A 27971-nucleotide genomic window follows, 5' to 3' on the forward strand; every position below is an offset into this window, starting at 1 on the left:
TCAGCCGCCCTCGCCGGGCGCGTGCTCCGGAAACGCCTTCTTGCGCCGTCCCCGCTCCCGCCCGCCGCGGCGTCACGTATGACGTCAGCCTGTCGTCAGGCGGCGCCGGCTTTAAGGCCCGGGCTGCCAGCCGTCGGTTGAGTGGGTGTGGGTGGCCTTGAGGCGAGGCGGCTGGGGGTTGTGCGCCGTGAGCCGTAGAGCGTGGCGGCGGCAGCCGGAGCTCATGCCCGACTCCTGGGTTCGGTTCTTTCCGGGGCTGGGTAGGGCGGGGCGGCCGGCGGGAGTCTCGCCTCGACGCCCGCCGCTCCCCACCCCTCCCCGGGCATCGGCGCCGTTCCGGGGCGGCGACCCGGCCTGCGGCTGCACTTCGCCTTCTTCCCCTCCCTTTTCCCTCTGTGGGCGGGCTTCTCGAGCGGAGTGCTTTCGAGAACCTGGACAAGCTACTCCTTCGTTGACCGTTTTCTGTCTGTCTGGCGCGCTGTTCACCAGGTGACCTGATGCGGCCGGGAGTAAATTGTCTTGGTTAGTGGGCCCGGCCGCTTCGCACTTCCCTGGGAGCGCTGAGGGTAAGTGCCTCAGATTTCAAGCGGAATGGAGAGTCCCGTTTCAGGGCTGTCGAATTCTGTGCACTACACACTGACCACTGGCCTCTTGCCCTCGGGCTTCCACCTGGTCTCACGGTGACTGACACAGAACTACTCCCTGGATATTTTCAAGGTGTTTCGAGTGTCAGGAAGGTAAACACCCAGTTCCGTGTAGACGTTTTTCCCTTTACCTCTAGGTCGTGTGGAAAGCATTATCTACCCTAGCTGCCCTTTGGGATTTCTGTGCAGAGAATTGAAAAAACAGGTTACACAATTCAGGCATTTCTTTAACCTTGCTATACAACACGACTCTCCTAACACCAGGACACTCACCACAGTTACCACTTAACACACACCTGAGTGCTTACCGTATGGTTGGGAGTCCTGCCCTCATCCAGACAACTTTTGACTTACCTTAAATTTTTGTAATTTGTAAGCCACCTAAGGGTTGCAGTTATATTTTCATAACATTAGGCTTGCAACACAGGCTTGTAAGACAGGCTTACAAGCACTGTTCATTTATTTATAGCTAACTATGCAGCTTTTTTTTTTTTTTTTTAAGAGGCGACAACTGAATCTCAGAGTTAATTGTTTCAGGTCACACAGTTAGTAAGCAGTGGACCCGGAATTGGAACCTGAACTCTAGAACGTCTTCAGAAAGAGGATGTAAAAATGGGTAGGCAGTTCCCTTCCCAAAATGTACTTTTAAAATTCTCTGTTCAAGAAGCATCTACTCTTGAGAGTGTTTTTTTATGGGCAAGCCCTATAGTGAGAAGGACATGTTTTTTTTTTTGGTCTACCAATAGATGTCAGCACATTCTGAACTTAAGCTCTTTCTGGAAGAGCCAGTCGGTAAGATGGTAAATACCAATTACTACTCTAGAGTACTAAGGCTTGATATTTGGCTTTTCTGCCAAATCAAGATTTTAATGTTTTTAACTACCTCATAGAGGCATATATAGGATAATGGTGAGCAGATTAGGCAGAAAAAGAAAAAAAAAAGCATTTGAAGAGCTATTATCAAGACCTTTGGAGTTGAATGACTTGTCCCAGATTCCCAGCTGTGTTTGTGCACATAAAACTTGATTGTTAAAAAAAAAAAAAATTGTTGAAAACAGGAGCAAGCAGAGGTTGCCTTTTTTTTTTTTCAGGTGTATCCCTGAAACAATGTCATTTTGAACCCTGACTCTTACTAAATCCTGTGTTCCAAACCCTAAATCTTGGTTATGTTACCATCTCAATGGCTGCTCTCTCTTGATTGCTGCCTGAGACGAGTGGCCAAGGCCAGCCTTATGCGAATGTTGGCTAATCCCTCATTTTATCAAGCTTTTCACTTTATTTTTTTAAGATTATTTATTTATTTGACACAGAGAGAGAGCACAAGTAGGCAGAGTGAGAAGGAGAAGCAGGCTCCTCACTAAGCAAGGAGCCTAGCGTGGGACTCAATCCCCAGGACCCTGGAGTCATGACCTGAGCCAAAGGCAGGCGCTCAACCGACTGAGCCACCCAGGCGTCCCGCTTTTCAGACTTTTGAGACAGGGAAAGACACCTAAAACTTGTGCTGATGGTATTGCGGATTGGGACTTTCCACAACTGATGATACTCTGGAAAAATCATCCATAGGAAACTACCCTAACAGACCCTAGATCTCAGCTTCACAGTTCACAAATGTGGCGAGGTACTTTGGGCTTGTGTTTTAGCTGGTTGCCTCTTTTTGGCCCTGTAATTGCTCTCTCCGCAGAGGCAGTGAATGGAGAATTCTCCCTAAGGTCAGCGTTTAATTAATTGCCTCGCTTTGGCTGCTATAGTATTCCAAGCATCGATCCTTCTATTAAAATTGTCTGGAGGTTGCCAACACGTCCGACCTCGATCTTCCAGGGACTGCCCGGAGTCACTGAGAGGAGGGAGGTGCCTTGTGCAGTTTACTATCTCGGTGGGCGGTGGCCCGAGGCGCGGAACCCATCGGGTGACTAGATTGGGCCTTGCCCCTGTCCATCATCGGAAGGCTGTCCCGCGGCGACTGTTTTACAGTAAGATTTGGAAACTGAACACCGCCTATGGAAAAGAGGGAGGTGAGGGTAAACTTGTGCGTATTTCCCCATTCATTGGGTGGCTGCTGTGTCAGTCATACTCTGCCCAGTCTCGTTGGCTGGAAGGCTCCAGGCAGGTAGCCTGGACGCGGTGCTGCCCCCTCCTGAGCTGCGAACTAGGCGCGTGACGTCTCAGACATTTGTTGTTGGGGTTTGGACCTCATTAATTATTCATTAGGTACTTGAAAGGGCTGCAGTGATTGGTGGCTGAGAGGCCTGGTCGATTGTTTCTTAGCTAGAGATACGTGTCACCCTCTACGCGGCCGGAGAAGTTTCGCATAAATTATCCGATGAGGGGCGGGGCGGGGCCCACGCATACATTAGGCAAATACGCCGAGGAGGGAGGGGAGGCCGGCTACGAATTAGCCTAAGTTATTAAAGATGGCGGCGGAGCGGAGTCGCTCCCCCATGGACTCGCCGGTCCCGGCCTCTATGTTCGCCCCCGAGCCCAGCTCCCCGGGGGCGGCCAGGGCCGCGGCGGTTGCCGCCCGACTCCACGGCGGCTTCGACTCGGACTGCAGCGAAGACGGCGAGGCGCTCAACGGCGAGCCGGAGCTGGACCTCACCAGCAAGGTAGGCCCGGGCGCCGGCGGCGGCGCTGAGGGGACCGGGCGGCGCGCCGAGCCGTCTCCGGGGCGACGGCGATGGCGCCGGTGGGGGCGGGAGGGGCCGCGCCGAGCCCGCCCACCTCCCGGTGCGGGAAGCGTCTGGGGCTCCCGGGCGAGGGGCGGCCCCCGAGGGCCGCGCACCGCCGTCCTCTCCCGGCGGCGCCTATCCGGCCTCCCGCCGTCCGGCTCCCGCCGAGATCACAACCCCTCGGCTCCGCCACGTGGAACGGGGGCGCCCGACGCTCGGAGCGCCCCGCGCGGTCGCGGTCCCCGAGCAGTGCCGACTCCCCCGAGACCGAGGGGGTGGTCCTCTCCCTGCACCGGCCACGCCGAGAGTCGGAGGTGGCTGAGGCAGGGAGAGCGGAGGCGCGGGAGGATCAGGCAACCCCGCGGGGAGCACGAAGGCCGCCGGGGCTCTTCCTGGCCTCGGAATAGGAGACGGAAAGTAGTTGCTCAGTCGCGGAGAGGGTTGTCTGAGGAATTCCTTCCCAAACCAAAACTGAAAGATGGGCAGGACCCATAATCTCGCCATACTGGGAGTGGAACCTCATCTTGTATGAATGGAATAATGAAGGACCTTTTAAATCGGGGCTTCTGAGCTTGTGAGAAGGTAGGCAGGAATTAAGGGCTCAGCTTCTGCTTGGCATTGTGAGGATGAAAAAGTAAGTATAAGATGTGACTGGTGTTTTGAAGGTGCTTAAACATCGCTAAAGGAAAGAACGCCAACTTGGGAGTCAGACTGGGCTGGGTTCCCTTTCCTGCCCTGCCACTTAAAAAGGCTCTGTGACCTTGGGAAAGTTTCTTAACCTCTCGGTTTTCCAGCTCCATTTTTTTTAAGTACAGATGTGTTGTAAAAATGAGACATGTATATGACATTTAAAAAAACCAAAACGAAAAACAACAGGCCCAAGATGGGGTCATTTGCCCTCTGGACTACAGACCAGTACTTAGTTGCAGCATCACCCTCTCCCAGGAGTGAAATTTCCTGGTCAGCACTAGTGAGGTAATCTGCCTGATAAAACCCCCTGCCTTTCCTAGAGGGAATATAACCGTGCCTGAAATGACCCCTTCTTTTCTTTCCCTAATAACCTTGTCTCACCCCCTTTCTGCCTATAAAATCTTTGGTTTTGGTACAGCTACTTGGAACTCTTTTCTCCTTGCTCAGTAGGGTGCTGCCTGATTCATGAATTGAGAACAAAGCCAATTAGATCTCGAAATGTACTGGATTGAATTTTGTTTTCTGACGGACACCTAGTGCAGTGCCTGATACATACTACTGAGTAAATGTTTAAAGTGAACCGAATAACTGATAATTCCCTGTGCAATTTAAATAGGAGCCGAGGAAGGGAGAACACCAACGCCGCCTCCTACCTGTTGTTGGAGAGTTACAATAAAAAGACGTTTATAGAGCACTGAAAACATTTGCGAGTGTTCAAAGTCTGTTGTGGCAAAACTGCATGAAACTTGACCCAAACTGGAGAGAACTTCCCTTGCAACCTAGGCAGCCAAATTTCAACTCTTCTCTCTCCCTCTAGTCTCAGTTGCCAACTAAGAAACCAGCTATCTGCCTTATTACAATTTTCCTGTCTGATGTCTCTACTGCCACAATGAGAATGGCCAAGCTCAGAGAGGGGGATGATCAGAGGAAGTGTGTGAGGTGATGTGACATGATGCAAAAGACCCAGACAGCACCCAGGTTACAAGTACAGGCCCTAATGAGTCAGCTCAGGAAACTGTAAGAAATGCACTTGATTCAAAAGCGGATGAGTTGGATGTCAATTCATGGTCATGGTGCTGAAGAATCCTGAAAACACAGTGGGAAATTGCAAGGCAGAGTTGCAAAGAGAGTAGTACCTTCATCTCTGGACCAACTTATTTCGCGTTCTGGGATAGGGAAGTGTTACTTCATCACAGGGCTGGGGGAGTCCTCCTCACTGTTTTAAAGTTGAGAAGCTATATGCATATAAATTTTGATGATATTGAAAAGAAAAACTGAGAATGTGGAGGGGGAGAAGTGATGTGTTGAATAGATTGATTCCTGAGGAAAAGACTAGAAGCTATAAGTTTATACACTTGCTACAATTAGCTGTGGAGACCGAAAGTTCTGAGAGCTTTCAAAGGGAAAAACAATTAGAGGACTGAAGCGGCTAGTTTCATCCAAGAAGGTTTTTCTAGGAAAGATTGGGCGAAGGAAACTAATTACCACTTATTGAGGTGTGGACTAGATGCTTTGCATGTTAATCTTACTTGGTCTGTATAGTGTGTTTAGGATGTAGGTAGTATAATCTCTATTTGTAGATTGAAAAACTGAGACTCAGAGAGGTTAAGTTCTTTGTCCAAGGTCACACACAAGTAGGCAGAAGATGGAATTGGCCTCCCCAAATAAGTAGTTCATATTTTAATGTTATTGGCAGAAATTTGCAAAATGATGGTACTAATACCCATCTTAGTGGTAATGGTGTTTTGTTGATGAAGATGAGTCTTGCAGCAGTTTTAACTGTTGATTCCTAAATAATCAAGTTAGCCAAGGCAAGATGGAACAGAATTCTTTCGTTACTGTAAGAACCATTGGCCTTGAGGGGAGAGCATGGCAGTGTATGAGATCTCTGTCCTGTGAACTGCAAGCTGCAGGTGGAAGACTTTGACATGTAGGTAATAAAGCACTGCTCATCAGTTTCTGCCCACAGTCCAGATTCTCAGTCATTGTGGGTCCTGCCCCTCCTGTTAAGCAGCAGGAAGCCGGCTCCTCTCACCCTCTTTTCTGCGGGTTGTGGTTCAGACATACTCATTTTAGTATATCATGTAACTTAACTCAGAGTGCTTAGTCTCAAAGTCTATTTCAAGAGAGACAGAGAGGGCATGAGGGAGCTGCGTAGCTATTTTAGATCAGGGTGCTGTGGGGGTTCAGTCAGGGTCTTTGGTCAGGCTATTGATCTGCTTTGGCTGTGGTGCTCTTCTAGTAAGTGTGGTCTTAAGGCTGTTGGTTTCTCTTCTAGCTGGTTCTAGTGAGCCCTACATCAGAGCAGTATGACAGCCTACTTCGGCAGATGTGGGAGAGGATGGACGAGGGATGCGGAGAGACCATATATGTCATTGGGCAGGGATCAGGTGAGCATAGTTTTCCTTTTGCTTTATTTTTAAAAAATTATTTAGAGCACATTTTCCCTCTTATTGACTTCCTGTTCGTGTGTCTCAGTTGCAGTGATTCTTTAGTATCTGCAGAATTGTTTGGGAGGACATTAAAGTACAAAATTATAATGCTAATTCCCACGTTAGTGGTCATAATATGCTTGACTTCAAAGATTCACTTTCCAGGCGGTTTTACAGATGCTTCTTTTCTACCTCCAGTATTCTCAATTTGCATAAAGGGAAAGCACAAAGCAAGGAAACTTCTTATCTCAGGTAATAGAGCAAATCACAGTTAGGTCTACAAAGAAGCCTTCCTTGGGAAGCTCTAGGTCTTCCCTCTGCAGGCCCGGTTTACAGATCCCATTGCTACTTATTGCCTGCTTCACAAGAGAACCTTTGTTATTCTTCTTGATGTCCGCAAGAAAGGCACATCCAGAATTCCTCTCTTCAGCAAGGCTACCTTGCCTCAGACCCCAGTGACCATTCAGTGTGGATAGTTGTGATAACAGAAGTCCTCTTTTCCTCTCTATGAGATCCTGTCAGACATGCAGCCTTGTTACATGTTCTGGAAGGGGCCGATTAATGTCCTCCAGCCTACTTATTCCATTGTAATGAGGTCCACTGTTTTAGAGGAAGGCAGTCCTCATTGCAGATTGTATCTTGGGCTTTTGTTTTTTTGGGCTTGGGGTTTTTTTTTGGTTGGTCCTAGTTTATAACCTTGATGCAAGCCCTACTTACCCTTACTTCATTACGACATTATCTTTGCTGAAATGGCAGCTGGGCTTGTTAACAAATGAATTTAGCTTGTACCAGAACTTGTCTCTGTCATCTTTGCAGGATGCAGGAAGCCTTGGTGGGCCTTGATGCATCACTAAAGGAACAGTTCTTTGCTGAATGTAGGCTTTGTGAAGGCAGGTAATAATTCCTTTTAGTCTAAGATGGAGAAAAATCTCAAAATCATTCTTCAACTATTTGACAGGTATCTATTAAGTATCTTCCAAGGGCTTGATACTGTTGCAAAGTATTTTTGGATACTTATAATCTGGTCTCTGTCCCAGAAAGATGGCATATACATAGATAACTTCAGTAGAAAATAATATTTGGAAATGCTGCAAGATTGACACATGGAAGAAGGGTTTGATCTCCAAATACTGCTGTGCCTTCCTTTGAAATGTCTCTCCTATCTATCCCTTTCATTCCATCCTTGCTGCCACCTTCCTGTTTGGGTCTTATCACTTTAAAGAAAGCATGGTCAGAGAGATAGGCAAACTGAGAGGTTGCCTGTCAAGAAAGGGAGGAAATTGGTCAGCATTGTCAAGTGCTAGAGACAGCAAGGAGAGTCAGGTTCAGAAAAAGCCATTCTGTTTGGTGGCTAGGGCATTGTTGGTAGCCTTTTGAAAGCTTTTGTTCAGGTGTACATCTGGCCCGCTGGTAATAGGATGAACCACTCCAAGTCCACTTCATGTTTGTAGAATTGAAGAAACCACATCTAGATCAATTTTGACAAGTGTTGGGACTGTTCTTTGATGATTTAAATTCTTAAGGCCCCACCTTTTCCCATTCTTTAATGTGGACTCTTAGTGAATTTTATCATGCCTTGGCAACTCACAACTAATTAACCGTCCAACGGCAAAGCATAAGAAAATGTCAGATATTCATTATCACATCTCCTGTATACCTAAGCATTATCTTTGCATCTACCAATTGGATGCTATTACATTCACAGTGACTCCTTCCTGCTGGAATTCTTTAGAGGGAGAAAGAGATCATAACTAGTTAAACAAGTTGAACATCAGAGGACTAAACCAGGTGCAAGGCCCCCAGGGGTCAGCTTCATTACTGACTTCCTGTGCTTGGTGCTTCACCTCTGTTTGTCTCTTCCTTCATCTGTAAAATGGGGATAATGACATACTTACCCACCCTACCTCAGAGAGATTTTGTATGGATAAGTTAGGTGTTAAAAAATTCTAAGCAGAGTAATGTGCTCTTTAAGTATACATTCCTAATTTTAAAAAGAGGCAGTCTGGCTTGATAGTTCAGGGTCTGGAGCCTGGTAGGTCTGCATTTGCCTATTGGCTCTTTCCCTTGTCTTAAAATGGGGTTAATAATAGAATCTATCCCATGGTGTCATGGTGAAGATTAATACTTGACATACAGTAAGCATTATATAAATGTTACTTAGTAATTGCAGTAATAATTTTTTTTTAAGATTTTTTTTTTTTTTGACAGCAAGAGAGGGAACACAGGCAGGGGGAGTAGGAGAGGGAGAAGCAGTCTTCCCGCTAAGTAGGAGCCCGATGCAGGACTTGATCCCAGGACCCTGGGATCATGACCTGAGCCAAAGGCAGATGCTTAACGACTGAGCCACCCAGGCACCTTGCAGTACTAATTTTTTAAGGATTCTAGGTTATAGTTGATTTACCATGAGAGTTTTTTCAAGAACCACTTTGTTCATTTTTCATTTTAAGACATGGCTTACAAGAGCCAGCTACTGTATTAAAAGTTCAGGGAACATAGGAGGAGTGTTAGGTCTTTGTGGGGGAGTCAGGAAGGGCTTCAAAAGAGGAGGTGCCTCTTGAATTGATACTAAAGGGTGAATAGGAGTTTTCCAGGTAAATAGAGGCAGTAGTGAGTGAGCAGAGAAAGCCACATGCACAAAGGCACAGAGACATTGGTGATTGTGGAATATTTGGTGGACCAAAGGTGATTCTGTTAAAAATTTATCTTAGAGTGTGTGCTTGCATGGGAGTCGGTTGGGGCAGAGGCAGAGGGAGAGGGAGAAAGAGAATCTCAAGCAGACTCCCTGTGCTGAGTGCAGAGCCCAGTGCAGGGTTCAATCTCACGACCCTGAGATCATGACCTGAGCCGAAATCAAGAGTTGGACACTTAACCGACTGAGCCACCCAAGTGCCCCCAAAAGTGATTCTGTAAAGTGGGAGTATAGAATGTGAGGTTTGGAGTGTCAGGAGAGTAGGCTGGACAGGTCGCAGGGCCCAGATCTTGATGGTTTGTGAATACATATTAAAGAGTTAAGACTTTTATCCTAAAAGCATGTTGAGCAGGAGAGTACGTACAGAAAAGGTAAGTCAGATGGCAGGACAGAAATCTGATTAGGTTTGGACATGGCTGAATATGTGACCTTGGGTAATTGGACCTCTGCAGCTTTTCTCCTTGACCTTTGTCTCCACTCATACAGAGTGAGGAATGCAGTGCATGCTGGAGAAGGGTAATGTGACTGGGAGCATTTTCTGGGAGCTCTAGATAGACAAGGTAACACTCATGATTGCCCCCTGGCACGGAACAGGACCTGAAAGCATTTTGTTGTACCAAAAACAGGGAAGTTGGATAGAATTTGGGGATCTGGCAAGAATGGCAAGATTAGTAGACTTCCTCTTAGGAACACTTTTTTTTTTTTTTTTTTTGAGATTTTATTTATTTATTTGACAGAGGGAGACACAGCAAGAGCAGGAACACAAGCAGGGGGAGTGGGAGAGGGAGAAGCAGGCTTCCCGCGGAGCAAGGAGCCCAGTGTGGGGCTCGATCCCAGGATCCTGGGACCATGACCTGGGCCGAAGGCAGATGCTTAACAACTGATCCACCCAGGCGCCCCTTAGGAACACTTTCAACAAGCCCTTCTCTAATCTAGAAGATTTCCAGAGCTCAGTTGGCCATGTATTCCTCAGCCCAACTGCTCCCACTTTGTTCATTTGTTTTGCATTTTGCAAACATTAGAGGACTTGATGGAGGACAAGCACCCTCATGGGGCATCCAGGGGATGTTTGAGATGTACCCTATCCTCAAGATGCCTATGTATAGTGGGGGAGTACATGCATCCAAAACACTGTTCCACAAGGGGTAGTCTGTGGTGCACTGATGGGCTTTCTAGGATAGGAAATACCTAAGCAAAGGTATAGAGCTGAAGAAGTGCAGGGCACATGGGGGCTGGCGACTGGGCCACTTGCATTGGGACAAAACTGAGGAGGGGCTGTGGGATAAATGGGGGAGGGCTTTAAGGAATTGGAACTGGCTGCTGCTGGGCTGGGGGAGCCATTCCAAGGCTTTGAGTTAGAAGTGAAAACGTCAGAGCTGTGCCTGGATTAGGAGCTTAAGCTTGTGTGTATGTAGGATGGGCTGCAGGGAATAGAGCCCGGGTATGCTAAGACCAGCTAGGGGTGTTGCAGTGATTGAGGTAGAACAGGGCCTGAATCAGGCTGGTGGCGCTGGATTGGCAATAAGAGAGCAGGGACAAGGACAGAAGGGCAAGGTCTAAAGCTAGAATCAGCAGGACTGGAGGGATGAGTGTTGAGCTTGGGTGACTGGGAGGGTGGTGGTGTCATTAGAAGTAAGGAAGGCAAGGGAGGAACTAGTTGGGCACAAAGAGGAACCCTTGCCCGAGGAAAAGGCTCTAGGTTTGGAATCAGAAGACTCAAGCTCACACAGCCCCTTGGCTCTTTACCAACTCTGAGACCTCTCTGGGTTCTCTTTATCCCACTGCTAAATGGGAACAGTAATGCTTACTCCTTAGGATTGCAGGGAGGTCTAAAATGCTTTGTTAGTGGTGTTAGTTTTTGTGTTGTTGTTTAAAAGGCGGGTGGAGTGGTTGAGTGTAGATGCTTCTAAAGAGTTATCAAACGGGCAATTGGAAATTCAGTCTGGAGCTCTGCAAAGAGGACAGTGCTAGAAATGAATGTTTCTGTAATTTACAAAACTACAGTTTGAACCATAGAATGAGATGGCCAAGGGAAATGTTTAGAGGCTAGAGAAAAGGGCCACTGACTGATTACTGGAAAAGACTGGCATATAGGGGACAGGAGCAGGAAGAGCCAGCAGAGGGAACAGAGAAGAAGGAACCAGAGGGTAGAGAGATGAATCAGGAGAGTTCAGGCAATAGGCAAGCAGAGTGGGAGGGGGAGGTACTTCAAGAAGCAAAGGTAGGATAGCCAGCAGTGTCATATGCTGTAGGGGGCAAGAAAAGGGCATTAGATGAGTGGTTGAAGTCCATTAATGCCTTGAAAACTAGTTTCTTCTGCAGTCATCAGAAATGTAGTCAGCAGGTACAGTCACTTTTTTGAGATGCTTGGTGGTGAAAGGAGGAACAGGGGAGATGGTAGCTTAGTAAGTAAGCAGGGGCAAAGGAAGACGGGGTGGGTTTCCTTTTTGTGGTTTAAGAATGAGCTCCTTTGTAAGGGGAAGCATGGAAGGAGGGAAGAGAAGGTGAGAAAAGATACTGCAAGGTCTTTGGGAGGCAGTAAAAGAGAAGAAAAGTTGGGCGCATACTGGGGGATCAGCCTAGGGAGGGAGCGGAGCTGTTCTGTGAGACCCAGAGGCTGGAGGGAAAGCTGAGGGAGCTGTTGTGGGCATTGAATGACACCATGTGGAAGGCACCTTGCAGGGATTGCCTTACATTAAGCACTCAAGTGATTGGTTGACTGGTCTGTTGTCTTTCCTTTGGACACCCTTCCTCATCCTGAATTCAGACTCATTTTTTTTCAGCTACTTGCTGGATATTTCACCTGAGCCACCTCAGTTGAAAAATCTATCCCTGAAATCATTCTGGAATTCTCTCCCCATTTTCCTTTGACTCCCGTCCTCATTATCTCTTGCCTGGATTATTAGAATTGTTTCCTAACTGGGCTCCCCCTTTCTGGTCTCTCGCTTGCCAGTGCACACTTTATATTGCTGCTCAAGACATCTTTCTAACCTGCAGCGATCTGATCATGTTACTCCCCTGCCTAAACCCCCAAGGCTTCCCACCGCCTGGTACATAATTGTGTTTTGCTGCTCTCTGACGTCTCTGCTTAACAGCTCCCACCTCTTGTGTGGTCTCTCACCACTTGACATCCTGCTCCCCAACATACCGAGCTGCTTACTGGTCCCTGAATTGCCATGATCTGCCATGCTCCATGCTTTGTTCCTCCGCCTAGGATGTTTTTACTCCTTTCTCTGTAGGTCCATTTTCCATACTTGGAGACCCAGCTTGGAGTCAGCACCCTGCAAAGCTGTCCTCAGCTTCCCCAGGCAATGCCAGTTGCTCACGCTTAACATTCTTTTTGTACAGTAATATAGTAAAGCACTCAAGCTGTATTACAATTAATTAATTTTCTGTCTCTCCCGCTGGGCTGTGACCTCACCAAGGACACCTGTATTCCCAGTACCCAGCATGAGGCTTGGCATAAAAGCTCGGAGAGTCTTAGTGATTACTGTTGAATGAATTAATGAATACCCTGCTTAAAGGGGAAGCCCGTGGCACTATTATTTATTAACTCCGTGTGTGCTCAAGTTTTTGAAAAGTGTCAGGTGGAGAGAGTGGTGTTCTTCTCCAGTGCCTAGGGTGGGGCCTTCGGTAGGGGTGGTTGACCGGCTGACTTGTTGGCTAGCTGATGTCTGGGCTCTTGTCACCAGATGGGACTGAGTATGGGCTGAGTGAAGCTGACATGGAGGCCTCCTACGCTACAGTGAAGAGCATGGCGGAACAGATAGAGGCTGATGTCATCCTCCTGCGGGAACGTCAAGAAGCTGGGGGCCGTGTGCGTGATTACCTGGTCCGGAAACGAGTAGGAGACAATGACTTCCTGGAGGTCAGGTGAGGAGGCCTCAGAACAGTTCAGGGGTTCTCTGCAGCATGACCTTGTGGTCTAGGGCTTCACAGAGAATGGGGTGATTGAGCCTTTGGCACCTGGCATGTCAACTTCACTCCTTCCCTTTCTGAGGCATGGGAAGAGTGTCCAGAGATATGATAGCTTCATTTTCTATTTCTGTACTTCCCTATCCCTAAATATTTCCATTTGGTAAGAGGGGGAGGCTAGCCATACATTTGTGGCCATTGTGTGGGCCGTGTTTTCTTACCTGTCAGCCTGTGAGGCTAAAAACCAGGGTCTTGGAGGAGAGCATTTTGTGCCTCTCGGTTTTCGGGCTCCTATCTGGCAGCTTTGAGGAGGCTTATGGAAGTTAAGAGAGAAAGCCATCATGACAGGAGCCTAGCTCCTCCTGAATAATTCTTTCTATTCTTGGGTGTACCTCCAGGGTCATTCCCAATGTGCTCAGCCATGAATGGGAGGAGCGGTAAGCTAGAGAGGCTCAGGGGCAAGTCTGTCCTTACAGTTCGTTACTCGCACTTTGCTTCCCTGCTGTCTCTCACAAGGATGTTTGGGTTCATGTACACGCAGGGTAGCAGTAGTAGGCAACGTGGATGCTGGCAAAAGCACGCTCCTGGGGGTCCTGACACATGGGGAGCTGGACAATGGCCGAGGCTTTGCCCGTCAGAAGCTCTTCCGCCACAAACATGAGATTGAATCTGGTCGCACCAGCAGCGTGGGCAACGACATTCTGGGGTTTGACAGTGAAGGCAATGTGGTAAACAAGCCGGACAGCCATGGTGGCAGCCTGGAATGGACAAAGATTTGTGAGAAATCCACTAAGGTGATTACCTTCATTGACTTGGCTGGCCATGAAAAATACCTGAAGACCACTGTCTTTGGCATGACAGGTCATTTGCCTGACTTCTGCATGCTCATGGTAAGTGTGAGGCACTCCTGAGGAGGGGAGGCTTCAGCTGGGCTGTTTTGGGGGGGGGGGGTTGCTTATGTGCAAGTGTTAGAAATTGTTCTGCAACAGAGGCTTGTTGGTTTGGGGCTTTGAGGGTTTCAGAGGGTAAGGATGACACATTTTACAGGGATACCTAGTCCTCTGAGTGCTATCACCTTCTCGAGGGCTGTACCTTGATCTCTCTCCCTGGTACCATTTGTGGACCTCTTTTATTTTTCAGAGAGGCACAGAGGAGGGTTTCTCCTGGGGCTTACTTACTGCCTTCAGAAATGTTTCTCCTGGGGTTAGGCTACTCTGCAGAGGTGGCACCCAGTGGCACCCCCAGAAATGGGGAGGCCTGGGAAGAAATGGTGGAGAGCACAGACAGCAATCAAGAGGGGCCTGGGAGGTGGCCTCTCTCAAAGCCTGGGAGGAGTGTCAGCCAGTCCAAGGTACTTGTGGAGCGGCTGCTGTGTGCCTAGCACCATGCTGGACCTGAAGATACAGCAGTTGAGTCTAGTGAGAGGAGACTTTTCAGCAGCTAATCCTGTAGATCACCTGAGAACGGAAGGGAGCAGGGGCTTCTGTGTTGGTCATGTTGCAAAGCTTCCATTTGGGTCCCACTGATCTTCTCTGGACAGAGAATGGGAGTCTGTGGGATCCACAGCCTCGCACACAGCTTCACAGCTTTCACAGCACAAGTGAGCAAGTTTTCCTTTGGCAGGTTCTTCTCTAAGCCCTTCCCCATTTCCCAGTTCCTCCAGCTGTCTGTATTAATAAGTGTAGTAAACACAGGCATCTGTTGAGAGCATAATTGATTAAGTTGCCCCACAAACACAGGTTCTCAGGCAAATTCTCCCCAAACTGGAGAGTAAAGAGGCAGAGCATATGTGTGAACACTGTTGTCGGCTCTCTGCCCAAGGTTCTTGGGATCTCAGCATGATTTCATCTCCCATATCCTTGAGCATTTCAAGGGGCCATCACCAACTCAGCTGGGCTAAGAAAAGCTGTTCTACAAGAAGGGATTTCAGAGGAGGAGCCATAGGGCATATCTGGGGGGAGTTGTTGGGTTTATATTAAGAAAGGTATAGAAACCAGTCTAAAATGAGCATTTTTTTCAGCTAAGCTATAGTGAACAAGGCCAATTAAAGGAAATACCTTCACCCTAGATGAAATGTTATATATTATCTGATTTTTAGGTTATAAATATTATTTTAATATTTTATTAAATACTCAAATTTTTCTATAGAAAACACTGAAATCATTATTGCCCCATGACAATAAATTTCCAGGAGAAAAAAACTTTAAAATATATAGACAGCAGAGTGATAGAGCATTCTCTTATCCCAGTTGGGAAGAACAAAAGCAAGTCTGGGTTGGATAGGAAAGGTGGTTGGAAGAAATGGGAAGAATCAGAAGGCAGAAAGAGGAGGTTTCTTGGTGTGGGCAGAAGGGAATATGCAGGGGACGTCGGTATTGGGGGGATGGCAGCTCACCTGTGACCTGGGATCAAATGAGAACATCATTTGAAAACCTTCTGGAATGTATTAAACACTATATAAATGTGTCGTGGCAACTTTAATTTTGTTTTTGTAAGTAATGCATTCATGTGGTACAAAAACAAAAAGATAACCAAAGGGCTTATAGTGAAAAGTTTTCTTCCTCCTCTGTCCAGTTTCCTCTCAGGGGCAACCAGTATTTCCAGTTTCTTAGTTATTCTCAGAGAGATTTTGTAATCATACCAGCAAATGGGGATATATTCTCTCCCTCCAGTTTCACAACAGTCAGAAAAGTTGAAAGAATAATACGATGGATCCCATAGACCCACCACTCAGATTCAACAATCATTAACGTTTGCTCTGTTCATCTTTATGTGTCATGGATGAGTATGTGTATTTTTTTTGTTGTTGTCTTGGCTGAATCATTTTTTTTTTTTTTTAAGATTTTATTTGTTTATTTGACAGAGAGAGACACAGCGAGAGAGGGAACACAAGCAGGGGGAGTGGGAGAGGGAGAAGCAGGCTTCCCGCTGAGCAGGGAGCCCGATGCGGGGCTCGATCCCAGGACCCTGGGATCATGACCCGAGCCGAAGGCAGACGCTTAACGACTGAGCCACCCAGGCGCCCCTTGGCTGAATCATTTGAAAGTAGATTATAGGCATTGTGACTCTTGACACCCAAATCCTTCAGCACACAGCTCCTAAAAGTGAGAACTGACTCCTGCTATTACAGCAGCCAGGAATATGAACAAGAGTTCCCTAATATCTCGGCTGTAAGTGTTTATCTGATCTCAGATGTTCCCCCGATGTCTTCCAGCTCTTACAGCTGCTTTTCTCAAACAGTGACCCATTCTACATGCTGTACACACCATGGAGCGTGCTGTACACACCTTGCTTTTTTTCCTCTCTCAAAAACATATCTTAGGGATTATCCCATGTCAGTAGATACGAGTTTCCTTTTTCTTGTCTATAGAACACTTGGTACATTTTGTATGGCACACTTGTACACGTGCCTTCATTTACCCAACCTTTATGGTGATAATTTAAAACCTTTATTGTTACGGGAAGGAATAGTAACAGTAATAAGAGCTGCCATTCCTTGAACACCTAATTCATGCTAGTTGTGTATGGGGTCTCTGACATACTTTATGACACAAACCTCAAGAGACCCTCTAAAGGGGATGTTACTATCTCTCCATTTTACAGACAGGGAAACTGGAGGCCAGTGATGTTAGACTGAATCTACCTTGACAACACTAGACAGTTGTTTCCCTGGACTGTCTGGGTTTGTCTTTTTTTATTGTTTCCAAGTCTCTTCAGATTTTGACAGCCCATATCATTAAATCAGAGGTTAAAGCCATCTGTGCCCAGCCCAGCTTTCATCTACAGCTCTTTTGTTTCTGGCCTAAGACTTCTGCCCCACGTGTCCTGTTCTGATGGGGGCCTCAGAGGAGAGCTCTCTCTTAACCCAGCCTTCTTTGAGCCCCTGTGCCCACCCAGCAGCAACTTCTGTCTCCCTTGTCCTGACCTTTCTTTCTGTGTTGGGGCAGGTGGGCAGCAATGCTGGCATCGTGGGAATGACTAAGGAACATCTGGGCTTGGCGTTGGCACTCAATGTGCCTGTCTTTGTGGTGGTCACCAAGATTGACATGTGTCCTGCCAACATCCTGCAAGGTAAGTGAAGCCTGTGTCTAGTAGCAGGGGCTGTCACCCACTGTGGCTCCTTGGTGGTGCTGCCACGGCTTCGGCCCAGAATCTTCTGCTTTTTTGTCTTGTGCTCAGACCTTGGTCTGAATTTCCATCAAGCCTGAATCTTCTGCTTCCTTTATTTAGCTCTTGGTCTAAGCACACCCTAGAATTATCCCTTACTCTTTGTTCCTTCTCGTTCCAAATATAGGATCCTTGAGATTCCTAATCTGGTACCTCTTTTCAGATGGCCCCAGGGCCAGGGGGTTGGGTTTTACCATCTGAACAGGATACATATGGAGGCATTTGGGCAGAGGGTCTGATTGCCTTCTACCACCAAAGGTTTCAGAATAGCCTCGCATTTCTCCCTCATTGCTGTAGATGGTAGAAGAGAAGTGGAGAGGTGTTCTTTTGGAATGCCTCATAAGGGCTTCTGCAGAGGTGTAAATGTCATAGAGATCCTTTGTCAGATGAATTTTTATCCAGGAAGCAGAGCATTCTGAGAAGAACATTGCCTTTCCCATGGACCCGCAAGTCACTTACTTATAGGATGTGGGTCTTTTAGAGACTCTGGAGAAATTTAACAGGTTTCAGACTCGTAACTTTACCAGACAGGTCTTGTCTGTGTTCCTTCTACTCTAGCAAACACATACCCACCCCAAGTTTTGATCCTCCTTTTGCTTCTCCAGGCATGGCATTTAACACTGGTCCGTCTGTCTCCTGCTTCTCTCAGTAAGGAGTGGACCGGTCTTGCCCTGGAAGCCTGGCCAGAGAGAAAGCTGTGTCCCCCTAATTGTGTTCCATTTCAACCTTTAAGAAACCCTGAAGCTGTTACAGCGCTTGCTGAAGTCTCCAGGCTGCCGGAAGATCCCTGTGTTGGTACAGAGCAAGGATGATGTGATCGTTACGGCCTCCAACTTCAGCTCTGAGAGGTAATGGAGTAGGGAGCACTCACTGCTGGGCAGGCACAGAGATTGGATGGAATAGAAGATTCTGGTCTCAGTACAAGCTCTCCCAGGCTGGCAGTGTTGCCTGGGAGCGATATCATGCAACCCAGATTCTGAGGTGCTGGCCTTGCTGAGGTTGGAATCCCAGTTGAGGCTTCAGTGTCTTTACTTGTGAAATGGGAATAATATTCCCTTCCCCACGGTGGCCTCGTAAGTGTTAGAAATGATGTATGTAAAGCACTTGGCACTGTGTCTGGCTGCTGTGTGATACAGACACAGCCCTTTTTATAACTGTTATTAGTAAGTTTTTCTTTCAGTTTTTGAAAGTTTCAGAAAGTTTTTAATCACAGATTAGCATTTGGCTTTTATTCATTAATGTATCCTTTGATTCCATAAATCTTTGTTGGATGTTCTGTACCAGGCTTCTCACCTAGGCATTGAGGATTCAGAGTTGACTCAGGTATAATCCTTGTCCTCAAGGTGGTCACCTCCTTGGTCAGAGATACTCTCTTGATAATAGTGAACTTTGTTTTGTTTTGTTTTGTTTTGTTTGTTTTTTTAAAGATTTTATTTATTTATTTGACAGAGAGAGACACAGCGAGAGAGGGAACACAAGCAGGGAGAGTGGAAGAGGGAGAAGCAGGCTTCCCGCGGAGCAGAGAGCCCGATGTGGGGCTCGATCCCAGGACCTTGGGATCATGACCTGAGCCGAAGGCAAACGCTTAAGGACTGAGCCACCCAGGCGCCCCAGTAGTGAACTTTGTTAAGTTTGCCCCTTTTCCCAGAGTCTTGGGGCTGCTTAGGAGCCATCTGCCTCCTGGCTTGGTCAGTATACAGCACCCAGAGCAGGCTGGCATTTTGGCCGGTGGCTGCGTCCCAATGCTGCCTTCAGTACCATCAAGCGGCCAGCAGAGGGGGTACATTTCAGCCGGCCGCTTTTCCATTCATTCCTTGTGCCTGTTCTGTGCAGGTGCTACTCTGGGAGCAATGGGGAATATATAATTCCTGATCTTGAAGAGTATGATTAACCTTGGATAGGAGACATAGAGGCTGTTGTGATGACAAACGGAAAATCAGGTGTAATCATGTGTAACAGAGGTGCAAAAAGTGCTCCCTAGATCTGGGAGGAGTCAGGAGTACCCATGTGAGAAGGGTTTCCTGGAAAAATCTGCATTGGAAATGGGCCCTGAAGGAGGAGGGTAGGAGTCCAGGCAGCAGGATCAGAATGAAGAAATACATGGGGAGCAAAAAAGTAATAGCTTTTGGGAGAAGAGAAGGTTCTGTGGTCTGGCTGACAGACAGGAATTTGAGAGAAATAAACCTGCAGAGATGTTGGGAAGAGGGAATTCTGTCTGTCTTCTCTGCAGTGGAAAGGCAGGTAAGAATTTTAGGCAAGAATGTGTGTGCTTTAGGAAGAGACAGTCATACGAGCCGAAAATACGGCAGTGGTAGAGGGACAGAGACAAGGGGACAGATTTCAGAGATAAAACTGAATGAAAGATGAAGGCCTTGGAGCAGGTGTGGCCAGCACTTGGAAAGCTGGGGCAGGGGGTAGGCAGTTGGAAGGCTGGAGCAGGCTGGTGAGGGGGCAGCGGGGCCCTTAGCAGCAGCACATGTTCCAGAAGCTCTCCTGTTCCTACTCTGTCACCTGAGAGCTGGCCACCTGAGCTCCTTTGTCTTTCTTCACCCTCCACTTAGGATGTGCCCGATATTCCAGATCTCCAACGTTACAGGTGAGAACCTAGACCTGCTGAAGATGTTCCTCAACCTCCTCTCCCCCCGCACCAGCTACCGGGAGGAAGAGCCTGCTGAGTTTCAGATTGACGACACCTACTCTGTCCCAGTGAGTGGCTTCTGGTGGACTGAACAGAATGGGAGGCTGGGTGGGCACTTCCTACAGGGGCATCGGGCAAGTGTATGGTAGGGAGGACCTAAGTGGGATCGACTTACTGGACCCTGGCCTTCTTTGCAGGGTGTGGGGACTGTGGTGTCGGGGACAACACTGAGAGGCCTGATCAAGCTGAATGACACACTGCTGCTTGGCCCAGATCCCCTGGGTAACTTCCTGTCCATTGCTGTCAAGTCAATCCACCGCAAGCGCATGCCTGTCAAGGAAGTGCGGGGGGGCCAGACAGCCTCCTTTGCACTGAAGAAGGTGAGTGCTGAGAATACGAAGAACTCCCCTCGGGTTCGTTACGCTAGGCTCTGGGCCATCTCCAGTCGTCCTGGCTGCTGTGTAAGGCAGGGGTTACTGACCTCACTTTTATAGGTCAGAAAACTCAGGCTCAGAGAGCCCAAGTGACTTGCCCAGAAACACACAGTAAGTTCTAGAGCCAGGACTTGAGCCCAGGCCTGCCTGCCTGCTTCCTAAGCTCTTTGCCTCCTTCTAGTGCCTGAGGTGGGTGCCCCAAGCTCAGTGGTAAGGTCAGAAAGATACCTCCCTCCTGTGCAGATGGTCCCTCTATATAGGGTCTTTAGGGTCCATGCCAAATCCTCCTCCCAGTCAGCCTTCTGTCCCTCAGGGATTGGGATAAGTGCTAGCTCTAGGGTCACCTACCTCCCTGCCAACCAAATTATCCAGCAGAGTGGGACTTTCCTTATTCCCTCCAACAGTCCCATCATGCTCGCCCTGTCCCTTCCACTTGAAAGCTTGCCTACCTCTGCCCTCTCACCACCATCCTTCAAGGCCTAGCTGAAATGCCAATTCCTGCCTAAAGGCTTTCCTGACCCCCAGTAGCAGTGTTTAGGCTTCCCACATAGCCCTGAAGTTGGCCCTGTATTGTTCACCCTAGAAGGCCTGTGGTCTAGTACAGTAAGAGGGCAAGGCTGAGTTGGGGTAGTCTCCATTCCCAGAAAGGACTACTGGTTCTCTGGGATTGGGGGAAAGAACCCCTGGACATTATTGCCTCTGAGGTCTGGGATTCCCTCTTTCTTTCAGATCAAGCGCTCGTCCATCCGCAAGGGCATGGTGATGGTTTCCCCACGCTTGAATCCCCAAGCATCCTGGGAGTTTGAGGCCGAGATCCTTGTCCTCCACCACCCCACCACGATTAGCCCACGCTACCAGGCCATGGGTAGGTGTCCAAGGGCACTGCCAGCCTAGGAGGCCATCTGCTGTAGCTACCCCAACAAAGTGCTCCAGTTACCCAAACCCCAAGGTTTCAGCTGCAGCCAAGAGTCAGGTCTCCATGCTATGTGGTGATGCCCCCTCTATTCTGCCCATAAGCTGCAGTGTTATTCAGTTCTGCGAATATTAACCGAGTGCCGGCTCTGTGCTGGGCTCTGGAGACCCAGACTTGCCCTCAAGAACCTCATACTCATTCCTTCAGCAAATGTCTTCTGAATGCTGCTGTGTGCCACGTGGTGCTGCCAGGGTGCTGGGGACACAATGCTGGGCAGGGGCTCTGCCGTCAAGAAGCCAACAGTCTAGGGGCGCCTGGGTGGCTCAGTCGTTAAGCATCTGCCTTCAGCTCAGGTCATGATCTCAGGGTCCTGGGATCGAGCCCCACATCGGGCTCCCTGCTCGGCGGGAGACCTGCTTCTCCCTCTCCCACTCCCCCTGCTTGTGTTCCCTCTCCCGCTGTCTCTCTCGCTCTGTCAAATAAATAAATAAAATCTTTAGAAAAAAAAAAAAAGCCAACAGTCTAGAGAAGGCACACATGCAAACAGAGTGCCCTGTATTTAGGAACCAGGACCGTGGGTGCAGGGACAGGTGGGGTCTGAGTGTGTGTGACAGGATCAGACCTGAGAGTGGACCTCCAGCTCACTTTACCACACATGGCCCCCTGAGGCCTTTAGCTGACCATAGCTCCAGCATATTCCATGTTCTCACTCCTGCCTCTCCTGCCCGGAGGCCACTGGGCAGCTCAGTCTTGTGGTGACCCACTCACTCTCTTGGCAGTGCACTGTGGGAGCATCAGGCAGACGGCTACCATTCTGAGCATGGACAAGGACTGCCTGCGCACGGGGGACAAGGCCACTGTGCACTTCCGCTTCATCAAGACCCCTGAGTACCTGCACATAGACCAGCGGCTGGTGTTTCGAGAAGGCCGCACCAAGGCTGTGGGCACCATCACCAAGGTATGGCCAGGCAGCCTCCCTTTCCCAGCCCCAGGAAGCATGGGGGCCACTCCAGTTTCAGCCTGTGAGCACAACAGCAGAAGCCCTGCAGAGTCCCCCTGACTGCCAGGGACAGAGGCTCTAGTTCCCGCCCTGGGAGAGCTGGAACAGTGCTGAAGTGCAGCCTCGGTGCCATTTTCTCTCTTCCCCCTGAGAGGTCTCCCTGGGTTTGGTGGTGACTGTGGAGGAGAGCAGGTGGGGTTGAGGCCTAGCTGTCCTACATAGGAAACAGTGGTAGGAGAGTGTCTGGATCTAGCCATGGTCGGCCTCTGAGATGCCAGGCGCAGGCTCCGGTGGCCTGGCTGGGGTGGCACCCTTACAGTAGTGGGTCAGGTTAGAGTGAATGTTGGACAGCTAGGGGTCCTAGGCTTGAGTTCCCTTGGGGCTTGAGCTGTCTGTGTGTCCTGGAGCCTACTTCATGCCCTCTGCAGACTTCACCCATGGCCTTGGGTAGGAGCACTTGATAGAGTGATTTGACTCTTGCTCCAAACAGCCTGTGTGAGATCTTGGGACCACCCTTAGGCTGGCCTTGCCTCCAGAACGGCCTTCCTCAGGCCCTTCCATGCAGACCTGATCAGGTCCTTGAAGGCCACTTGCCTCTGGGACTGGCTGAGAGTGGCAGAAGCCACCAGCACGTGAGGTAGTGCCCTTGGGGGTATGGCAGTCCTCCCGTCTGCTTTGAAATTGAACTTGGGCCACAAGGGAAGGCTCTAAATCAGTCTCTCCTGGGTGGTAGTTCTTCAGATCCCTGATAGCCACACACTCAGTGTTTCCAGATGCTGAACATTCACTTGGTCTCTTTGAGAGGCCTGAAGTTAAAACTTGCCCCAGACTGTTGTCGGGGCAGTAGGAGAGATGCAGGTGATGCTCTGATGAGTTTCAGCCAGCTTAGCAAGAGCAAGAGCCTCAAGTTCGATACAAGGTTCTGGGCAGCCTAGGAGCTAGGCCAGGTGGGGGATAGCCAAGATGCACGGGCTTTCTGCGGGAAGAGCAGCGGGGGCAGAGACTAGGATGGAGCCGGGCTGGGCTGAGGCAGGCCAGACATCAGCTAGGGGAGGGGCAGCCTTGAGACACTGAATGGGGATGACAGCGTCTCTCCAGCCCGCTGCCCCTGTCGTGGCGCCCTTGCCGTCCACCTCACTCAGGACCAGCCAGGCCAGGGAGTCCCTGGGGGTGGGGGCACGGGGCCTGGGCAGCTGAGCCGACGTCCCTGCCTGCAGCTCCAGCCTCATCCCCAACTCCTTGGCTCCTGCAGCTCCTCCAGACCACCAACAACTCCCCGATGAATTCAAAGCCCCAGCAAATTAAAATGCAGTCAACAAAAAAGGGTCCCCTGACCAAACGAGAAGAAGGAGGCCCCTCTGGAGGGCCAGCAGTAGGGGCGCCCCCCACTGGAGATGAAGCTTGCTCTCTAGGGGCTGTGCAGCCAGCTTTGTCCAGCAGTCTCCAGCCACAGGTGAGTGTGCTGCTCAGGCTGGTCTGGTCCCCTGACCCCCTCAGGGTGGGAGTGGGAGGGTGACTGTTACTGTAGTTGGTGGAGGTGACAGGAGAGCTTTAGGCAGCCTGTGTCTAGCTCCCGTGTCTGTAGTTCATAGGAGGTGTCTCTCCCAACTCTTGGCACATAAGTGCTAAGTGTTGTGCTGTTTGTCTCTTAGGGCGGTATTTTCCAATCTTTGAGATATGGCCTGCTTAAAGCTGATTTAGTTGGTCCTGATTAGCATTTGGTATTAATGAAGCAATAGAAAAATGTCAGGGTTTCCGTCTCCCAAGTAAGAGCGCGTGCGGCCTGCGGGAGTGGGATGTGTGTGGCAGTCCAGAAGGTTGTTGGAAAGGCGCTGCCTTAGTGGGTCCTCCTGGGTGGGCATTGGTGGCCTCGGACCCCGTATCAGTGTGGTTCTCACTCAGTATCTCCCTTTAGCTCTGTCCCCTGGTTCTGTCCTGGCACCCCCTCATGTTGCTCCTTCCAGGGTCTTCTCCACCTGACCCTTCTTGGGAGAAGGAAACTTCTGTTTGGACCTGTCCTTTCTGCCGCTCTCCCACATTGAGCCTTTCTCTTTCTACCTATCCGCGGGGGCAGGTGTTGGTTCCTGCTCTCCTTGTGCTTCTCGGAACGGCTCCATCTCACCCCATCTCACGTGTGCCCCACTTGCTAGGTTGGGTGCTGGCTCCATCTGACAGAGGGGGAGTGCCATGCTCCAAGTAGTAGATGACTGCTCAGGCTAGGCTGGGACCATCCTGCCTGCTTGCTTTTCTCTTACCCCTTTTCCCACCACCTTGCCCCTCTGCTGTCCTACCCTGCTCCCAGTGGGCCACTACTTCTCAAGCTCCTTCTTTCTTCCTTTCAGCCCAAGCCCAGCAGCGGGGGCCGGCGACGGGGGGGCCAGCGTCACAAAGTGAAGTCCCAGGGGGCCTGCGTGACTCCTGCCAGCGGCTGCTGAATCTCCCCGGCCCACCCCCACCACCCACGGGATCCTTGTACTCTGGCCACTGTTCTACCACGTGGGCCAGAGCAGCTCTGACCACCACCCACCCTCCCCCAGGCCACTGCGGAGCCTCATCATTCCCCACCCCCACCCCCATTTTCCAGGGGGGTTGTAATTTATAAGCTGAGGAAGGTGGCCAGACTTCTGGAGGACTGACCATCATCCACCTTCTTCCCTGCCTTCTTCCTTACTCACATTTTTTGTACATCTGGGCCCTTAGTTTTTATTCTTTTTATTATCTCTTTCTCTCTCTTTAGTGTGTGTGTGTGTGTGTGTGTGTGTGTGCGCGTGTGTGTGTATGTGCACGCGCGCGCACGCGCGTGTGTGTGTGGTGAAGTGTAGCCGGTCAGGGCCCTGGCAGTCTTTCTCCTTTTTTCCTCTGTGGCTGGCCACCAGCCTCCAGGAGCTGGCTGCCTGCCCGTGTGTCCATCCGTCTGTGTGTCTGACAACCTTTAGGGGCTTTCAGGAGCTGAAGAGCACCCTCCTCCCCTGTGCTCACCCTCCTCCCTTGTGCTCACCCTCCTTCCCCTCCTCCCCTGTGCTCACCCTCCTCCCCTGTGCTCACTCCTCTGCACCCAGAGCCCTCCACAGAGCCGGACTCGGGGCTTAGGGGCTTCGTAAGTGCTGCTGCCAGAGCAGGAAGCCTTCCTTCTGGGACTTGGGGGGCTTTTAGCAGAATGGAGAGTGGTGGCCTCCTTTTCTCTCTCCTCCTTCCCCCCTGCCTTAAGCCCCAAAACAGGTAATGCCAAAATTTCTTAAGCTGTAGCCTGTAGATGTGTGGAGGGGAGTGGCACTTCGATTGTAGGAACCTCCCTGCCCCTAACTCTGACCCTTGCCACTGACCCAAAGACAGCTGGTGGTTTTCCTTTCCCCTTGGAGACAATCCTGTGTTTGCCTGGCCAGGCCAGGGCAACTCCCATTGTGCTGATTTTGAGCTGGGGGCTCTGGCCCTTGAACTTTCTATGAATCTTATTGGGCCTTGGGGCACTGATGACCTGGACTGGGATTGGCTTGCTCTGGGTCCGGCTCACCAGCACCTCCTATTGGTGGGGGTGTGAGGTGTTCCTCTGAGCCAGGCCAGGACTGGAACCCCTTCTTCCCCACTACAGCCCCACCATGTTGCCCCAGCATGGCTGCTACAGGAGCACAACAGGGAAGGGCCTGAGCCCCAGTTTCGGAAGCCCCATTTGGGTTGTGGGAAGGGCAGGTAAGGGTAGTGAAAAAGATTCTTCTAGGCCCAGCACAGAACATTAATCCCTCTGGAAGATTCACTGCCTGGGGTGGGGGTGGGGTCGGGGTTGGGGTCACTCAGGCCAGCGGCGGCAGTGTGGGGCCCAGACCAGCCTGGCCCGAGCTGTGGCCAGAACCCCTGGGTTTAGGGTGGACTGGTGGGTGGAGATGTGTTCTTTCTAGCCAGGACAGACACCCAGCTGGCTGGGTCCTTCCTCAGCCTAGCCTCCCTCCCATCCCCAACCGTCCTCCATTCTTCCTGCTTCTGGACTCCTGGTCCCCTCACCTCCCCTCCTTCCAGCTATTTCCAGTTACCACTGACCCATGGCCATGGACTGACCAGACCAGCACAAGAAATAAAAGTTTGTTCCAAGTTGACGGTGTCCTGTTCCTGCCCCGGCCCCCCAGGTGGAGGTGCCACCACGGGGAGCGCTGGCTGTGCCTGCCCCCAAGCCCCCAGCTGTGGGGCAGGGCAGGGGCGGGAGGAGCCCAGCTTCTCTCAGGCACGTGTGGCTTCAAAATGCAGGCTCCTCTGGCAGATGTGACACGGGACAAGTTGCCAGTCTTCCCTGAACCTATTTCCTCATCTAGAGCAAGAGGTAAACAAATGCCTGTGTCGTGGTGGTTGTGAGGGTTCAGTGAGAGAGCGTGTGGTGAGGCTCTGATGTGCCAGCCTGTGGGAGGCGCCGCTGACCGGTCCCCGTGCTGCTGCCCCCGCGCCGGCTCCCAGGTCCTCGGGGCGGTGGGCAGGCGTGCAGGGAGAAAGGGGGCATTGACATGTGTCTGCTGGATGTCTCCCTCACTTAGGCGCTTTGATTTTGAAGCTGCCATCTAGGAGAGGTGGCGGTCCCTTTTTCTGGTTAGGGCGACTGAAGCTCGGAGGAGCAGCGCCACCAGCGGGCACATTCATGCCCGCACCAGCCCTCAGCCCCAGCCGTCAGTAGGCAGCCACTCTGCCCCGTGGCCTTGGGCCCCTGCCTGTTCCTTTGTGTGCTAGTTCCTTCTTGCTTTTTGACTCTGGTCCTTATTATAGGGGCTGCCGCCCACTGGTACCTTCGCAAGAGGAAGCCTGCAGCATTGAGCACCCCTCTGCTCTCTGTCCCCGTGGCAGGTGCTGTGGAGCCCATGTTTCCACAGGACTTCACCAGGGTGGGGACCTTGTTTGAACTCTTTTGCCCCTAAGAGCATAACCACTTTCTTTACATTTGGAAGCTGTGGTCTCCACCCTGGCCTCTGCCCTCAGACGTGCAGGAGGTTGGTTTGGATCTTGGTGGTCACCAGACCCGTGCCTGCTAGCAGGGGCTGACTGAATAGTGTTTTACTGTCATTAACAGGGACTCCACAGGTCCTCTACGGGTCTCAGCCCTACCGACTCTCACTTTGGAACAAAACACCAGCCCTTTTATAGCTGATAAAGAATAAAGTTGTTAATCATCTCGAATGACCGATCCTGACCCTTTTGTATGTACAGCTAGCATTTGTGGCGTCTAGTTCGGTTAGGACCCCTGTTCTGGCTTATTGGCCTCCCTGGCACAGAATAAGGGAACGGGACCATGCGATGGTGCAGGGGGAAACACAGGTTTGGGGGCATGGGGCATGGAGAAAATGGGGTGAGAGCTGTGCCTTGAGGGGTCAGGAGGATTTGGACATGTACAGACGGGCAGTCTGGCCTGGAGAGCACAACCAGGGGCACTGAGCCCTGACTGTGGTAAGTTCCAGGCACTCGTTTAGTGGTGCACCTGGGGGATAGCTCCTTTGTTGAAAGACGTTCTAGATGCAGAGCAGGTGTTAAGTAGGGAAAATGGAGTGGTCACTGGGGGTGAGCCATAGGACCAGCTCTTTCCTGGCATAGAGGGGGGTGAGGGGTTAATTGGCCCAAGGCCTCAGGGCTGGATTTACACTGCACCTGGTACCCTCTCCTCTGGCAGTTTATCCCTAACCCTTACCCTTCTGACCCATCCCAGCCTCTGTTTTCTCAGATGTGGTGGGGACCAGCCCTGGGTCAGGTGCCATGGTCAGGAGCAGAGTATGTTGGAAAGTGTGGTTGTGGAACCACCCCTGGCCCTTCAGGCA

General features: G+C 50.3%; 1 protein-coding gene across 2 annotated transcripts; it reads left to right on the forward strand.

Annotated features, from left to right (window-relative positions):
• Positions 1-3033: 3033 nt before the first annotated feature.
• Positions 3034-27339, forward strand: GTPBP1 (GTP binding protein 1). Of its 2 annotated transcripts, XR_003611184.2 has the most exons (13): positions 3034-3247; positions 6279-6390; positions 12814-12994; positions 13578-13926; positions 16984-17107; positions 17937-18051; positions 19765-19909; positions 20039-20221; positions 21005-21140; positions 21968-22146; positions 23441-23641; positions 24531-26497; positions 26932-27339. XR_003611184.2 is itself a non-coding variant. In XM_028115348.2 (12 exons), the coding sequence occupies exons 1-12, from the start codon at positions 3056-3058 to the stop codon at positions 24621-24623; spliced, it is 2010 nt and encodes a 669-aa protein (XP_027971149.1). In that variant the 5' UTR covers positions 3034-3055; the 3' UTR covers positions 24624-27339. The 2 variants fall into 2 exon arrangements, 1 of the variants encoding a protein (XP_027971149.1); XM_028115348.2 differs by having other exon boundaries at positions 24531-27339.
• Positions 27340-27971: the final 632 nt, after the last annotated feature.

Source organism: Eumetopias jubatus, unplaced genomic scaffold, assembly GCF_037043125.1.
Source record: "Eumetopias jubatus isolate StellerSeaLion01/CBP00866 unplaced genomic scaffold, mEumJub1_p1.0 scaffold_8, whole genome shotgun sequence".
In the NCBI taxonomy this organism is placed as follows: Eukaryota; Metazoa; Chordata; class Mammalia; order Carnivora; family Otariidae; genus Eumetopias; species Eumetopias jubatus.